This window comes from Monodelphis domestica, chromosome 7, assembly GCF_027887165.1.
Source record: "Monodelphis domestica isolate mMonDom1 chromosome 7, mMonDom1.pri, whole genome shotgun sequence".
Classification (NCBI taxonomy): Eukaryota; Metazoa; Chordata; class Mammalia; order Didelphimorphia; family Didelphidae; genus Monodelphis; species Monodelphis domestica.
The window spans coordinates 87,123,438-87,141,230 of NC_077233.1; the positions used below are offsets into that span (position 1 = coordinate 87,123,438).

A 17,793-nucleotide genomic window follows, 5' to 3' on the forward strand; every position below is an offset into this window, starting at 1 on the left:
TCTTATTTGAAGCTTTATTCCCCAGCTACCACGTGTGACTCTGTCAAGGTGTCGTGGACTGATGGCCCCCAGCATCCACTGAGCCACCCAGCTGCCCTCTGTGAGTTCTAACATTCTATATTCTATGGTCAAATGTCCATCTCAGCTCTGACTCCTCTCTATTCTATATTCTAAGGACCCTCCTAGCTCTGGCATTCAGTGATTCAGTGTTCTAACATCCCATTTGGCTGCTCTGATATTCTGTGTTCCAAAGTTTTGTCCAACTTTAAGGACTATGATACACATTTTGGTCTAATTCTGTTCTTGTATCCTGATGTAGACTTTGGGGGAAGGGAAGGGAAAGGAAGGAAATAAGTATCTATAAAGAGCCTACTATATGCCAGGCACTATGCTAAGTGCCTTTTACAAATATTATCTTGTTTGATCTTTATAACACTCCTGGAAGTTCCCCATTTCCTTCCTTCCTTCCTTCCTTCCTTCCTTCCTTCCTTCCTTCCTTCCTTCCTTCCTTCCTTCCTTCCTTCCTTCCTTCCTTCCTTCCTTCCTTCCTTCCTTCCTTCCTTCCTTCCTTCCTTCCTTCTTTCCTTCCTTCCTTTCTTCCTTCCTTCCTTCCTTCCTTCCTTCCTTCCTTCCTTCCTTCCTTCCTCTCTCTGTCTCTCTCTCTGCCTCTCTCTGTGTCTCTGTCTCTGTCTCTCTGTCTCTCTGTCTCTTTGTCTCTCTCTCTTTCTTCCTTTCTCCTTCTGTCTTAGAATCAATACTAATCATCGATTCTAAGCAGAAGAGCAGTAAGCACCAGGCAGTTGGGGTTAAGTGACTTGCCCAGTTTCACACAGCAAGGAAGGGTCTGAGGTCATATTTGAACCCAAGACCTCCCAATTCGAGGCCTGATCCTCTATGCACTGAGCCACCTAGCTGCCCCAGTGCTAAGTACCTTTTATGTATATCTCATTTTGATCCTCACAACAATCCTGAGAGGCAGGGATTATTAGTATTCTTATTTATATTATCCCCATTTATAGATGAGAAAACTGAGGCAAGTGGAGGCAAATGAGAAGTTTCTCATAGTCTGACTTTACCACTGTGCTACTCTATTGTCTATGACACATTTATTCCCATGTCATAATAATCCCCTGTCCACCCCTCCTTTCATTAGATTATGGGCTCCCAGAGGCCGGAGTCTGGGACAGTTTGCAGAAAGAGCCCTGCAGGTGGGAGATAGTCAATAAATGTTGACCCAAGGGAACAGGGAGTTATATTTATTTATTCTTGGGCCTGGTTCTTAAGGCTCAGTTGAGCTGGGGTCTGGAAAGCATAAAACAGGGGGGAAAAGGAAAGAGAGGGAGCATATTTAAAAGTAATTTTGTGGGGAGGCTAGTTGGCTCAGGGGATGGAGAGCCAGGCCTGGAGATGGGAGGTCCTAGGTTCAATTCTAGCCTCAGTCACTTCCTTGCTGTGTGACCCTGGGCAAGTCACTTAACCCCCATTGCCTAGCCCTTACCGATCTTCTGCCTTGGAACTGATACACACTATTGATTTTAAGATGGAAGAGAAAGGTTTAAAAAAAAAAGCAATTACAAACCGTAAAATGCATGCAAATTTAACCCTGTTCCAATGTCACATCAGTCTACATCCAGGGAATGGAATGAGTTCCTCCAACACTTTTTTGGAGATTCAGGCTGGGTGAGTGACTTCTGATGCTCCCAATAGACCCTAGAGCCTGGGTTTGGAGCAAGAGAGCTCCCCAGATGCCCCGAGGTCTTGTTTAGGGAGGGGGATGGGGGCAGACAAGGATAGAACTAGACTGGGCTAGATTGACTTTCTCACTTCCTCTTACCCTGCCCAATAGGCAGCCTTGTCTGGAGCTCAGAGCATGTCATCCTATACCCCTACTGAGCTCACCAGCTTTGCTTCTTGGCCCTAGTCTTCTGCGGGGATCACATCGAGTCTTCCTGCTTAGCTCTGAAGAGCCATGGTAAGGTTTCAGCCATCAGCCACCGGCTCGGTGGTCCCTCAGCAGCCTCTTTGCCTCTGGAGGAGGGTGGTTCTTGGGACATGGGGGAGAGGTTGGGGATACATGCCGGAAAGGGTTTCAGGAGGTTTGAAGGGACAAAGGGGACTGTAGAGGGGGTTCCAGAAGATTCTGGGAAATGGTTCTGCATTGGGGAGACTCTGTTCTGGCTTAGTTGTTGGTGTGCTTTGAGTCCAAGCCTAGTTTTCTTTTTACTGCATCTAGGTGGTCCCAAGTGGCTCAGTGTGGAGGGAATGTGCCTAATGATGAGATAGGGACCGTTTTTCCCTTATGCAAAAGCTCTGATTCACCTGTGGGGCTCCCTGGGGCTGACAGTGTTAGCTAGCTGTCTGGGACACCGACTTTGGGTTGAGAGGAGTTACTCATGGGCAGGATGTCTCTTCCTAGACAGAGATCTGGGTCCATCTGTTGAGAATCCTTGGCTCTCCATTGCCTTTTGGTACCTACGGGTAGACTACAAGAATGGGGGTGGAAAGAAGAGATAAAAGCTCAAGGGATGAGAGACAAGTCACCCTTTTATTATCCCCATTTATAGATGAGACCTTGGACAGGAGAAGAGAAGTGAGACTCAGAGACTCTGCACTCCACCCCAACCCCATAGGCAGGAAACACATTTTTAAAATGGGAACAACCACCCCGAGAAGCTCAGGAATAGAAACTCTGATGTCAGAAGCCTACTGTGATTTTTTGAGGACCTTCCAGGTCGTTCATGTTGCAGCTGCCTCTCCTTCTGCCAGATGGGCAGAGACCTTCCAGCCCAGCCTCATGGCCTTCAGGGAGACCTCTCTGGTTAAGCCTCCAATCCCGAGAGATCTAACCCAAGCAGAACCATAGATTGGAAGAAAGGTCTTCCTTGCTTTCTATTAAGACGATGGGTGAAGATACTCTATTGTTATTCGGTCATGTCTGACTCTTCGATACCCTGTGAACTCTAGTGTACCAATATTGTCCAGGGGTTTTTCTTGACCAAGATAATGGAGTGGTTTGCCATTTCTTTCTTCAGTGGATTAAGGAAAGCAGAGATTAAGTGACTTGCCCAGGGTCACACAGTTGGATGTCTGAGGCTGGATATGAACTCAGATTTCCTGACCCCAGGCTTAGTTGTGTCCCCTAGCTTCTTCAAAAGATACTCTTTGGTACCCTTAAGTCCCAGGTCCAAAGCCTTCTAAGTCTTCTAAGTCTGTATGCTGGATCATGAGACTAAGTTTCTGTAAGTGGGAAAGTTCTGGGCTTGGCTTGGAGCTGTGATTTTACTGGGAATTATTGTACCTAAGTGAAAGTTAACCCATGAGAGTCTTTTGGGATTGGGTTTGAGGGTTTGATCTTTTGGTGATGTTTTAGAGAAATAGAGTACAGGTATTTTGCTCTTGCATTATTCCTTCTGAGACTAGGGGGAATAGTAATCATGTCAATTCCACAGGTAAGGGATGTTAATGAGAGAGGTTATGCAAGGGGGATTGAGTGGGCAGCCACATCTTGCCAAGGGCCACTCTGGCCTCCTTAACTATCATGAGTGACTTTGTTAAGGTGTTGTGGTTTGATGGCTCCGAGCAACTTCAATATTTGCTATCTATGGTGGGTAATGCCCAGGAAGGTTATTATTATTATTATTAGCAACAATTATTATTTACATTTAAAATTAAATTAAATATTTAATTATTAATGGTAATACTTAATAATACTAACTACCATTTATATAGTGCCATATATATACATACTGTCTCTTTTGTTACCCAGATATTTTTATTATCTCCATTGTATTGATGCAGAAACTGAGGCCCAGAGAGACTATAGCTTTTGTGGGGTCAACTAGCTAGTAAATGTCTGGAGTTGGATTCAAACTCGGGCCTTCCTGACTCCAAATGTAGCACTGTCTTCTGTGCCACTTATTTCCCAATTCTTCCTTCTGGAGTTCCCTACCTGAATCCAGCCAGTTGCTGTTCAAGACCCTTCTGTCTCCTTCCAGCACCCATAGAAAGAAGCAGTTAGATGTTATCCCCAGTGTGGTTAACCCTTGGCAAACTGGGGCTAAGGGACTTTTAGAAAGAGGGGTAGGGGCTTCAGGACCCTGAGGAAGGGGGTCAGGGGACTGGCGGGATCTCTCACCATCTCTTACCTGTTTCCTTCCCGACTTGGCTCTGCAGGGCTCGAGATGGGGTTTGCTCTTCTCTCTGTTTTCCCTGATGTCTCTCCTGGCCCTTGCTAGGGCTCTGGCTCATACCAGCTTCCCCCAATTTCTGCCTTGTGAACTTCGGAATTCCAGTGTGGTGGACTGTGATCGGCGAAGCCTGGGCAGCGTGCCCCCCTTTTTTGAGGCAACCCCCTCAGCCCTGGCCAATGTCACGACCCTCCTGCTCCGGCACAATCACATCAACCACCTCCAACCGGCTCATTTTGTCCGCCTGAAAGGGCTGCAGAAGCTCCTGCTTCGATGGAACTGTGCCCCCACCATCCTCACGGTCCTCCGCCAGTCCTGCCACATGGTCATTGAGCAGGGCACCTTCCTGGTATTGCACCACCTCAAGGAACTGGACCTGTCAGGGAACAGCATCACCTTCATCCCCGAACTCCCCCCATCACTGACCAGCTTGGTCATCAGCTACACCATGATCCTTCGGCTGGACTCGGACACATTCTCTGGCCTCTGTGGCCTGCGGTCCCTCTATATGGACGGCAACTGCTACTACAAGAACCCCTGTGAGCGGGAGGTGGAAGTGGTGCCCAGGGCACTGGAGAACCTGCATCACCTGGAGAACCTGTCCCTCAAGTACGACAACCTGACGTCGGTACCTCAGGGACTGCCCGCCAGCCTGCGGATGCTGCTCATCTCTTCCAACCGCATCGTAAGCTTATCCCCCCAAGACTTCGTGGGCCTGCCTGCCCTGCAGGTGCTAGATGTGAGCAGGAACTGTCGACGCTGCGACCACGCGCACAATCCGTGCCAGGAGTGTCCCCCGGGCTTCCCCAAGGTGCACCCGGACACCTTCAGCCACCTGGGAGCCTTAGAGGGCCTGGTCCTGAAGGACAATTCCTTGAGTCGTCTGGACCCCCGTTGGTTCCGGAACCTTGTCAATCTCACTGTGTTGGACCTCAGTGAAAACTTCCTCTCTGAGGACATCACCGTGACGAGGGCCTTTCAAAACCTGACCAAGCTGAAAAAGCTGAACCTGTCCTTCAACTACCACAAGAAGGTGTCTTTTGCCTACCTCCACCTGGCCCCCTCCTTCCAGAACCTGACCGCCTTGCAGGTGCTCGATATGTCAGGCATCTTCTTCCGCTCCCTCACGCAGGCTACCCTCCAGCCCCTGCTGGGGCTCCCCCACTTCCAGAAGCTGCTCCTTCCCATGAACTTCATCAGCAAGGCTGATCTGGGGATCTTCGGCCTCTTCCATTCTCTGCAGTTTGTGGACTTGTCTGACAACAAGGTGACAGGTGGAAGCAATGCCGGGAGGGTGAATGGAGCCCTCCTCGAGGAGGAGGGGGCCTCCCAGGACCCTCTTCCTACTCTGGGGGTGAATAGAGCCCCAGAAGTCATCGCAGAGACCCTCCTCGAGGAGGAGGGGGCCTCCCAGGACCACCCTCTCACTTCTGAGCTCTTTATGCCCAACTGTGGCCCCCCTAATTTCACCCTAGATCTCTCCCAGAACAACCTGGTGACGGTCCAGCAAGAGATCTTTGTTAACCTGTCTGCTCTCAAATGCCTGAGACTGTCCAGCAACAGCATCTCCCAGGCCGTCAATGGCTCCCAGTTCAGCCCGCTGACCAACCTGTGGCTGCTCGACTTGTCTCACAACAAACTGGACTTATATTACAGCAGCTCCTTCACGGAGCTGCCCCGCCTGCGGGCTCTGGACCTCAGCTACAACAGCCAGTCCTTCAAGGCCCACGGCATCGGCCATAACCTGACCTTCGTGAGCCGCCTGCGGAGCCTGCGCTACCTCAGCCTGGCGCACAACCAGATCAACACGCGGATCTCCCACAGCCTCTCCAGCCCCTCCTTAATCGCCCTGGACTTCAGCGGCAACGAGCTGAGCCGCATGTGGGCCGAAGGGGACCTCTACCTGCGTTTCTTCCAGAACCTCAGAACCCTGGTCCGGCTGGACCTGTCCCAGAACAAACTCCGCTCGCTGCCCGCCCAGGCGCTGGACAATCTCCCCAAGAGCCTCCGCCTGCTCTGGGCCAAGGACAACCACATCACTTTCTTCAACTGGAGCAGCTTGAGCTCCCTGCCCCACCTGGAAGTGCTCGACCTCTCCAGAAACCTGCTGGGCCACACGAGCAGCCTGGCCACAGGCCGGCTGCCCAACGGCTCCCGCCTCCACACCTTGAGGCTCAGCCGCAACAGCATCCGCTTCATCGCCCTCGGCTTCTTCGCCCTCGCCACCGAACTGAAGGTGGTCGACCTGTCCGGCAATGCTCTGAAGACTGTGGTCCGAGGCTGGTTTGGGGGTCTGGGGCCCTCGCTGAAGAAGCTGGACATCAGGGCCAACCCACTGAGCTGTGGCTGTGACGCCACCTTCCTCGATTTCCTGCTGGAGATCCAGCGGGCTGTGCCGGGCCTCAGCACGGAGGTGGTGTGCGGGAGCCCCTCTCCACTCAGCGGCAAGAGCATCTTCCTGGAGGACCTGCACTCCTGCCAGGACCCGGTGCTGGCCTGCAGCTGCTTCGCGCTCTCCCTGCTAGGCACGCTGCTGACCCTGGCCTTGGCCACCCTCCAGCGGCTCTTTGGCTGGGACCTCTGGTACATCTTCCATCTCGGCCTCTCGTGGCTGCCCTGGAGGGCCTGGCAGAAGCGGAAGGCCCCCGCCCAGGCTTACGACTACGACGCTTTTGTGGTGTTTGACAAGGCCCAGGAAGCCGTGGCCGACTGGGTGTACAACGAGCTGAGGGTGCGCCTGGAGGAGGCCAAAGGCAGGGGCAAGGGCTGGCTTCGGTTCCGGCTGTGCCTGGAGGACCGGGACTGGCTGCCCGGCAAAAGCCTCATCGAGAACCTCTGGGACTCTGTGTACAAAAGCCGCAAGACGCTCTTTGTGCTGTCTCCGCGCCGGGATCCGCTGCTCGGTCAGCCAGTCAGCGGCCTGCTGCGGGCCACCTTCCACTTGGCCCAGCAGCGGCTGTTGGAGGACAAGCAAGACGTGGTGGTGCTGGTGATCCTGAACCGGGCGGTCGGCAGGTCCCGCTACGTGAGGCTGCGCCAGCGCCTCTGCCGCCAGACCGTCCTCTTCTGGCCGCACCAGCCCAGCGGCCAGGACAGCTTCTGGGCCCAGCTCTGCACAGCCCTGGCCACCAACAACCGCAGCTTCTACGACCGGAATTTCTGCCGGGGCCCCTGAGGCCTCCCTGGCGGGTTCCCCTTCCCCGCGGGAAGCCCTTCCGTGTTCATTAAACACTCAGGCGGCCCGGGTTTCTTTTCTCTTTTTTAAAAGTGGTCGAATGGGGAGAAAATACGTAAACGGGGAAGGACAAACAGGAGACGGGATAAATTGGCAACGGGAGAAAAAGAGAAGAGGGGGAAGGCTCCCTGTACCAGGGGGATTTGTCAGCTCGTGGTGCTGAAGTGTCTGACCGAGTCATTGGAGAGGCTGCAAGGAGGAAGCTGTCTTTGTCCAGGGCCCAGAAGGTGCCGGGAACATACCGCATCACCGGCCAAGTGGACCTACTGTCCACAAGGAGTTTACACTCTATGTACACGTGTAGATAAATAACAAAACCGATTCCAGGGGACTGGAGCGGGAAAGGCAGATCGGGAAACTCAATGCGCATGGCTTATGTCCGTTGGGTTTTTTTACCTTCCACCTTAGAATCAATGCTGGGTTTTGGTGCCAAGGCAGAAGCGTGGTAAGGGCTAGGCAATGGGGGTTAAGTGACTTGTCCAGGAACCCAGCTAGGATGAGTCTGAGGTCAAATTTGAACCCAGGACCTCCTGTCTCTGGGCCTGACTCTCCATTCACTGAACTACTTGGCTTCCCCAAATGGGTCATGTCTTGAAGGAAAGGAGGAATTCTAAGATGGAAGGGTGAGGAAGGAGGGGCCTTCCTTGGAGGGAGAAGGGAAATAGTTTGAGGATCACTTCTGGAGAGATGGGGAATGGGAATGGTTTGGGATAGAATGGCTGAGAAGAGACAGTAAAGGGAGATGGTTGGGGAATAATTTCTGCCAAACAACACTGGAAGAAAATGGGCATCCCTGAACTTGGATGGGAAAAACAACTACATCTTTATTTTTCAATAGTCTTTAATTAAAATTTCATATTTCCTTTAATTACTTAAGGTCCTTTATCCTGATATGGGGTCCATAGGCAAAAGGGTCCATGACCCTCCCCCCCCCAAATATGAGTTACCTCTGACCAAATGGTTATTTCTAGTAAGGAAATAGGGAAGGAGAAGGGTGGAGGGATCATTTACATTTTGGGGTGGGGGAGGAGGATTATTTGGAGATGGATTTTATTAGAGAAAGAGAAAAGTCAAATAGTTTGTGGATTCTTTCTTTCTATTTTAAGAGGGGGCTCATTTCCATTGACAAAAAGAGAAGAAAGATGACGTCTAGATTATTTCAATTGAAGAAATGAAACAGGATTTTACTCACTGGTCGGCCCCTTGGGACACACACACTGAAAAGCAATGAAGTGACTTGGGGCCCTCCTGGAAGGCACTGTAATAATGAATGGCAAAATGACATTACTAAGCACTGACTGTCCCCAGCAGCACAGCGATGAGCTTCCCACCTTTACCTAGCTCTGAGAGGTTTAGGGATTGAGGGAGACAGACAGACAGACAGAGACAGAGACACAGAGATAGAGACAGATAGACAAGGGAGAGAGAGAAGGAAGACACACACAGGGAGAGAGACAGATGGGGACAGATGGGGACAGAGACAAATAAAGAGACAGAGACAAGTGAGAGAGAGAAAGAAGAGAGACAGACAGACAGAGACAGAGAGAAATGCAGAGTTAGAGATAGAAACAGAGAGACAGACAAGGGAGAGTGAGAGAAGAGAGACAGAGAGACAGAGACAGAGACACAGAGAGACAACGGCACAGAGAGACAGAGACAGATGGGGACAAAGACAGATAAAGAGAGACAAATGAGAGAGAGAGGAAGAAAGACAGAGACACAGAGATAAGAGACAGAAACAGAGACAAAGATAAGGGAGAGACAGAGAGAATGAAGAGACAGAGAGAGAAGGAAAAGAGAAAGAGAGAGAGAGGGAGAAAGAAAGAAGAGAAGGGGAGAGAGAGAGAGGGAAGGAAGAGACAGACAGACAGAAAGAGACAGAAATACAAAGAGAAAGAGATAGTGACAGACAGAGATAGAGGGAGAGTGAGAAAAGGAAGAGAGAGGAGAGAGAGAAAAGGAAAAGAGAGAGACAGAGAGGGAGAAAGAAGAAAGAGATACAGAGAGAGCGAGGCAGAGAGGGAGAGAGATAGAGAAGGAAGAAATAGAGACAAAGACAGAGAGACAGAGTGTGTGTATTATTTTGAGAGGGGTCAGTCTAGCCCTATAGCCTGAGTTAGAGGTTCAGGTACTTTGTTGGGCCTGGAGACAAAGGACAACAGAACAATGACTGAAATATTGGGAAGGAGCTCTAAGGACAATCTTCTGGTGTCATAGTTTCACCAGTAAGGGGCCCTGGGTGAAAATTATATCCAGATCTTAGGACATCTAGGGAAGTATTAACTCACCTCTGGCAGGGGGTAAAGCGGAAAGAATCCTGGTTATTGGAGGATAGGATTTAGAATTAGAAAGGCCTTTTAGAGAATAGCCTTCTCAATTTACAAACAAGGAAACTGAGGTCCAGGGAGAAAAGCCTTGCCCATAAGTAAAAAGTGGCAGTAAGAAGTCTGGGAATCTGGCTCAAATCCCAGCTCTGCCAGAAACTTTAGCTCTAAGTAAGTTTGTCACACAGAATTCCCTTCTATTCCCACCTAGTCCAGGTCTCAGTTTCCTCATCTGTGCAGCAGATAAATAATGTTTGCCCTGCCCATTCTAAGATGTTGTGAAGCTCCATTGAGAGAGTGGACAGAAAAGGGTTTTGCAACTCTAGTGGAAGGATTTGATCCTGTTCTTGGGTGACCTTCCCCAGCCATGCCCCAGGACACTTTGGGATTGAAATGAGAGAATGCGAGACTCTGAGAGCAGGGGGCTGAAACTGAAGAAACATCATAACAATAATAATTATACTAAGATGAGGCACTGGACCTGTGGTCCTGCTGGATTCCATGGTTCTCCTGTGGCTTGGGGCTGGGGATAAATTGCCTTAAAAAGCATTTTAAGTTAAACACTTGGAATATTCCAGTCCTACACCTCTTAATGACTAGCATGGATCTGTAACCAAGTCATAGCCCCTCTCTGAAGTGAGAAAGTCCAGAGCTCTCACTCCCTTAGAGATGCTGTGAGAATCCCATGAGATCATCAAGGGGAAATGCTTTATAAACCCTAGTGTAACATCTAACGTGAATCAGGAGAGCTGGATCCCAGCTCTGACACTCTCCATGTGATTTGGGGCAAGTCACTTTACCCCTCTTGGGCCTCAGTTTACACATCTGAAAAATGAGAGGATTGGATTCACCATTCCTTAAAGCTGCTTCCAGGTCTAGAGTGGATGATCCAATTGGGATTCACATTAGATATTCCTCTAGGATTTATAACGCACTTCCCCTTGTTGATTTCCTGGGATTCTCATGGCATCTCTGGGGAAGTGAGAGCTTGAGGTCTTTCTCCCCGCAGAGAGGGGCTGTGACTTGGCCACAGATACAAGCTTGTAATTGAGAGGGGTAGGACTGGACCATTCCAAGTGTTTAACTTCAATTGCCTTTTAAGGCAATTTATGCCCAGCCCCAGGCCTCTGGAGAGTCATGGAATCCAGCAGGAACATAGGAGGAAACCAAGGGCTTTCCAGAATCAGTGTCATGCATGTCTGGATTCCTGGGAGGGCGCCATAGTGCTATCGCCAGCCTTTGGGCAGTCCATCTATCTTTCCTTTCTAAGACCTTGTAGACATTTTCCATGAGAATCATATATAGCCAGACACAGGTCTCAAAGCTCCCTTGTAGTTGACTGGTATCAGGAAGGAGGCCACTGAGTCCTGTAACATATTTATATAAAAATATCTTTACAGATCAATGGGTATCATTATCCTTTTTTGTTATCAACCCTTGAGGACAAGCCACAGAAGGTTCAGGAGCCAAGCTATGGTCAGCATCTTCCTAAGGAGGAAGCAGGGGCAGGATAAGGCCCCAGAGCTGGGGTGCCAGCCCTGAAGGAAGCTTCCTCAGTGATGAGAGGAGTATGAGGGTTTGGGGGGCTTGAGGGGAGGCATGCTTCTTAAATTCAGAGAGACTTACAGCCCTGTCACAGGCTCTCCTTAACCCCTGGCCTGGTTTAAACACTCCGTCTGTCAAACATCTCTCTTAGAAGCCCTATGTGCCCAGACATGTGTTTGCCTAAGATAAGAAACAGCTAAACTTTGTTGGGAAGGTAGAAGAGGAAGAGGTGAGTGCCCTGCTCTTGGCAGTACCCTGGCTAAGGCAGAGGAAGAAGAGATCAGGGTCCTGCCCTCAGGGAACTCACAAATTTAGGGAAAATCAGACTCCTATCTAGGAAATGGAACCATACAGAATTGGACACAACTGAGAACTTATAGTTCGAGTTCTGTGCCCATTGCCTTTCTGCTTTTGCCTTTGAGAAACCTTTTTCTTTTCCATGATTCCTCCATTGGCAGAGCTGATCTACCCCTTTCTGGGCACCCCAGGAGGCCCTTTACCCACTGGCACTGCTAATGAAGTCTCGTCCTAATCTTCGAGGAGGGCTGTGTAATGAGTTACATAACCTACCACCATTGCCAACAGCTCAGATTTCAAGGACGGATCCTGTTCTGGCCCTCTTGCCCAAGTCTCTGGGCCCATTTCTGAGTGCTGCCGGACTTCCTTCTCCTCCTCCCCTCATCTTCCATCCCCAAAGGCCACCTCCATCTCTGGCCAACTCATCCTCTGTATCCTTTATCCCCCCCAATAATGGATCATCCCCCTGTGTAGCCATGGGGATAGTTACCTTTCTCTGGACCTTGGCATGGAAATGTCTGGACAGCTTTCAGTTCTTCCCTAGAACTTAAGGCAGCAGAGCTTAGAGGAGCCTCAGAGACCAACGAATCCAATCTGTTCATTTTGTAGATGAAGAAACTGAGGCCAAAGAAGCCAAGGTCACACAGCAAGGCAGGGGCAGAGCAGGTCCAGAAACTTTCTCAGGCACAATCTTCATGTAATATCCAACCTGTTCATTTTCCATCCCAGCGGTAAAAAAGAGAGGAAGTGCTTCTCCTGGGTCCTTCCTGATTCTACCAGTCCTTTTGCAGGAAGAAGCCCCAGGCAAAAAAAGCTGGGTTCCTGGTTATGGGTCAACTGTACTAAAAATATTTCTCTGCTCTGGCTCACTGACTTCCTTGGCTACTGGCTCTTGGTGGTGGGACAACATCCTGAAATGGGAACTCTCCTTTGAGGAATCCTGGAGGAATAGCCCAGCCAGGTCCTCCTCTGGGGAGTTTGTTGGGGATGGGCAGAGGGATAGAAGGTGGAAGGAAAAGGGGACACGTTCTTGGGGACCCTCACATTTTCTGGCATGCCACAAGCCCAAACAGGAAGATGCATGAAGTTTATATAGAGAAGGCTCCATACAATTTGCCAGTAACTGCAATGGAAGTTTCCCTAAGGCAATGTCCTAATGAAAATTTTGTAATCAGTCTCTTTGCATGCTGGTATTTTTTTTTAAGCCCTTGCCTTCTGTCTTAGAATTAATATTGTCTGTTGGTTCCAAGTCAGAAGAGCAGTAAGGGCTAGGCAATGGGAGTTAAATGACTTGCTCAAGGTCATACAACTAGGAAGTATCTGAGGTCCGATTTGAACCCAGGACTTCCTGTCCACTGAATCACCTACCTGCCCCAATTGATCTCTTTAAGCAGAAAGAGGTAGGGCATTTTTCACAGAAGCCATTGGGGTGATGGAGGTTGGGGTAGCATTTTAGGAAATCCTTTGGGATCCAGTTGGGGAATCACTTAGTCATTTTGGAAAACTTGCTGCTGTGGTGGTTTCTATGCTGTTGACCCCTGGGAACAAGAGGACAGAGTTATGGAAAAGGCAAAGAAATATATAGGAAGTTATATATAGAAGAAAAGAATTGTTAGGAGAAAAGCACTGGAGTTAAAAGAGGTTGGAAAAGACTTCCTAGAAAGGATGAAATTTTAGGTGGGACTTAAAGGAATCCGGAGAAGTCAGAAGGTGAAGTCGAAGAGGGAAAACTCTAATCAACAGATAATAAAACTAGGACTATTATTTATTATTCTGAATAATTTTTGACATTTAAAAGGGGACAAATGTTGTAGGGGCTGTGGAAAAACAGGAACAGCAATACACTATGGGTAGAGCCAATCCAGAAAGCAATTTAGAACTATAGCCAAAAGTCACTCAACTGGCCATATTCCTTGACCCAGAAATACCACTATTAGACCTATACCCCAAAGAAATCAAAGGAAAACAGAGGCTCTATAGGCACAAAAAGGTTCAATGCAACTCTTTGTGTAATAGCCCCAAACTGGAAACTAAGAGGAGTTCCCACTCAGAATGACTAAATAAATTATGGTATATATGAATGCAGCAGAATATTATGTTTCACATTAAGAAATGATGGAACAAGTAGTTTCAGAGGAAACTGGGAAGATTTCTATGAATTGATACAGAGTGAAGAGAGGAGAGCAGAAGTAGGAGATTGATTTATATGATGTCAACAATAGTATGAAAAAAAAAACAGCTGGAGAAACTTTAGAACTCTGATCGATTCAATGACAAACCACAATGCTATAGGACTAAAGACAAGGCATGCCACTCATTTCCTGGCAGAGTGGTAATGGAAGTAAAATACGGAAAGAGAAATACATTTTTGGAAATGGCCAACGTGGGACTTTACCTTGCTGGACTGTGCGTATTTGTTATGAGGGTTGTATTTTATTTTTATTGATTAATTATGGGGAGGGGAGGTGGGAGTGATCGGTAATAAATCTGTGCAAGATAAATAACTGACTGAGTGAATAATTAAATGAGGAAATGAATAAGTAAATAAGTGAAAGCATCCCTACCTGAAATCAATCAATCAATATTTATTAAATGTCTACTATGTGCCAGGTATGGGATACCACAGCTATAAATAGAGGCAAAAGACAGCCCCTGCCTTCAAGGAGCTTACAATTTAAAAGGGGAGACAACATGCAAAGAAATAGATACAAAGCAAGTGATATATAGAATAAGTAGGAAATAACTGATAGAAGAAAAGCACCGGAGTTAAAAGGGGTTGGAAAAGGTTTCCTAGAAAAGATGACATTTTAATTGGGTCTTAAAGGAATCCAGAGAAGTCTGTAGGTGAAGTTGAAGAGGGAGAACATTGTTGGCATGGGTGACAGCCAGAGAAAATGCCCAGAGCTGAGAGATGGAGGGTTTGGTTTGTGGAACAGCAAGGAGACCAGTGTTACTAGTGGAAGCGTAAGATGTTAGAACGGACAGTTGGAGAGGGGCTAAGTTAGTTTGAAAGGGCTTTGAATGCCAAAGAGAGCAGTTTATATTTGATCCTGGAGGCGACAAAGAATCACTAATGTTGACTGAATTGGAGACTGAAATAGATTTTAGGGAAATCCTTTTAGTGGCTGAATGGAGGATGGATTGGGGTAGGGAAAAACTTGAAGAAGACTATTAGAGTAGTTCAGGTGTGATTTGGAGAGTCTGAGCCAGAGTGCTGGTTCAGTGCCAGAGGAGGGAAGGGGGCATATCGGTGAGATGCTACAAAGGTGACATCTGCAGGTCTTGGCAATAGCTTGAATATGAGGGATGAGGATTCAAAGAGAACTCCTAATGGAAAATCCATAGGAGACCACTTACCATCTCAAGGCGGATAAGGGGTTGGGAGGGAGGGAGAGGATTCAAGTCTCAAAGAATTGAAAAAATGTTGGAAACTATTTTTATATGTAATTGGGGAAAAATAAATAAATATAAGTTGTTGATAATGCCTAGTCTCTAGCCTGATGGTCTGGGAGAATAGTGTTGCCCTCTACAGAAATAAGGACAGAAGGAGAGGTGGAAGTTGTTGTTTTTTTTAAATTAAGGTTATTTATTTATTTAATGAATTTAGAATATTTTCCCATGGTTCCATGATTCATGTTCTTTCTTTCCTCTCCTTCTACCCCCCTCCCATAGCCAATGAGCAATTCCACTGGGTTTTTGTCATTGATCCAGACCCATTTCCTTATTATTTAATATAATAATCACTAGAGTGATTGTTTAGAGTCTACATCCCCAATCATATCCTCATCAATCCATGTGATTAAGCAGTGATCAAGAAGGTTTTTCTTCCGTTTTTCTGCTCCCACAGTTCTTTCTCTGGATGTAGATGTGGATTCTTTCTCGTAAGTCCAGAGGTGGATGGAAGTTTTAAGGGAACAAGATAATAAGTTCTATCTTGGCTGTATTGAGTTTTAGGTGATCAGTTTGAGATGACTGAAAGGCAGTTGGGGAGGTGTGAGCCTAGAGATCAGCAGAAGTAGAAGTGAAAATTGAGAGTCATAGGGCTCAGACTGAGTTGATCTAGGACCTGCCGAATTCCATCCACTAAGGACCTTCAGCAAGGCATTTTTTGTTATTGAGTCTTTTCAGTCCTCACTGACTCTTTATCATCCCGTTTGAAGTTTTCTTGGCAAAGATACACATTACTCTTGCCCAATCCTCAGTTTTCTCATCTGTGAAATGAGAGATTTGATCTTGCATAGCCTGCCCCAATATAATTAAGAATCTACCTATGGAAAAAAGAGATGTATAGGACTTCTCACCCTCTTTGTATCTATTATTAAATTTTTTAAAAAGTTGTTTATTTTTATTGATTCCTTTTGTCTTTTCTATCATAATTACATCCCTATATAGTCTCTCTTCCTTCAAGTCTCTTCATCACAAAGAATAAAAAAGAAAAAAAAAACAATTTATTGGAGTGACTGGGTTGCTCAGTGGATAGAGAGCCAGACCTAGAGATAGGAGGTCCTAGGTTCAAATCTGACTTTAGGTACTTCTAAGCTGTGTGATCCTGGGTGAGTCATGTAACCCCAGTTGTCTAGTCCTTGCTACTCTTCTGCATTGGAACAGATATTTCATATTGATTAAAAAACAGAAGGTTAAGAAAAAAATCCAACAACAACAATTAATCAAAACCAACTGATATTACTTTATCTGAAAGCCTCTGCAGCATTTCATGCCCATATCATCCTCTTTTGCAATGAAAAAAATATTTTCTCTAGTCTTTTCTAGGACTAAACTGAGTCATTAAAACAATACCAAATTTCCTTTTGTTTGATCATGCTCTCCAAGGAACATCATTGTAATCATTGTGTAGATTGGTTTCCCAGGCTTCTTTGTCTTCTTATTCTTTTTTTTTAAAAACCCTTATTTTCTGTTTTAGCCTTGATAGTAAGGCAGAAGAATAGTTAAAGGTTAGGGACATGGGATTAAGTGATTTATCCAGGGTCACATAGGTAGAAAGTGTCTGAGGTCACATTTGCACCCAGGACCTTTTCTCTCCAATCTTTGCTTTCTTCTTAGGTTTTTAAAAAATTCTCTTTTTTCTTAGGAGGCGAGAGTGTTCCACAACATTTGGCCATCATTTGTTTAGCCATCCCTCAATTTCTCAGGAGCAATTTTTGTATTCAGTTATTTCCAGAAAAGATATTGCCATGCGTATTTTGGTATGTGTGGTATATATATATATATATATATATATATATATATATATATATATATATATATATATATATATATATATATATATATATATATTTATATTTGATTTACTAGAATCACATGCCAAAAGCTGGGATTAATGAGTCTGCGGGGATGTCACATTTTAATCAGTTTTTAAAATTCAAATTGCTTTCCAAAGTTGGTTGGGCCAATTTGCAGCTCCACCAAAGGGGTATCAGTGTGGTCGTCTTCCTGTCATTTCTCCAACATGGACTATTTCTGTCTTTTGTCACCTTTTGCCAATTTGCATGGTAGAGTTGTTTTGATTTTTCATTTCTCTTTTTAGTGATGTGAAACAGTCTTGCATCTGGCTGTCAACAGTTTGCAATTCTTTTGAGAACTGTTTGCTCTCTTTGACCATTTATTTGTTGGCCAATCTCTCTTGCAGTTAATTTCAGTGGCAGAGCTTCTGTTTAGGTTCTCAAGGTCCCAGGGATCATAGGATTTAGAGCTCCAAGTGACCTTAGAGACCATCTAGTCCAACTCCTCCATCTTACAGAAGAGGAAGCTGAATACTCAAGAGGGGAAATAACTCCACTAAAGTAAGAGCTAGAAAGGTCTAGTTTTCTCACTTTGAGTCTGTTGTTCTTTCAAGTAGATAGCAGTATAACCCAGTGGAATTGCTTGTCAACTCTGGGAGAGGGGAGGGAAGAGTCTGGGAGGGAGACAACATGAATCATGTAACCTTGGAAAATTTATGTGTAAATTTGTTACTGGAATAAAATAAAGAAAAAATAATAAAGTAGACCACAGTCTGGTAAATGGGAAGGAAATGTTGGATATGGAAAATCTTACTTTATTAATGGTGCAGTGGAGAGAGTGCTGTGCTTGGAGTATGGAAGACCTGAATTCAAATCTAGACTCAGATACCTCCTAGCGGTAGGGCAAGTCACTTAATCTGTCTGCCTCAGTTTCCTCATCGGTAAAATGAAATAATAATAGCATC

The 17,793-nt window shown here is 46.6% G+C and overlaps 1 protein-coding gene across 3 annotated transcripts; it reads left to right on the plus strand.

Annotated features, from left to right (window-relative positions):
- The first annotated feature begins 1,160 nt into the window (after positions 1-1,160).
- TLR9 (toll like receptor 9) lies at positions 1,161-7,433 on the plus strand. 3 transcript variants are annotated; one of them, XM_016424605.2, is made up of 5 exons: positions 1,161-1,208; positions 1,624-1,680; positions 1,847-1,972; positions 2,565-2,875; positions 4,174-7,433. In XM_016424605.2, the coding sequence occupies exon 5, from the start codon at positions 4,213-4,215 to the stop codon at positions 7,360-7,362; it is 3,150 nt and encodes a 1,049-aa protein (XP_016280091.1). In that variant the 5' UTR covers positions 1,161-1,208; positions 1,624-1,680; positions 1,847-1,972; positions 2,565-2,875; positions 4,174-4,212; the 3' UTR covers positions 7,363-7,433. The 3 variants fall into 3 exon arrangements, with proteins under 3 accessions (XP_016280091.1, XP_007500575.1, XP_016280090.1); XM_007500513.2 differs by lacking the exon at positions 2,565-2,875; XM_016424604.2 differs by lacking the exons at positions 1,624-1,680; positions 2,565-2,875 and having other exon boundaries at positions 1,166-1,208.
- The last annotated feature ends 10,360 nt before the right edge of the window (positions 7,434-17,793 follow it).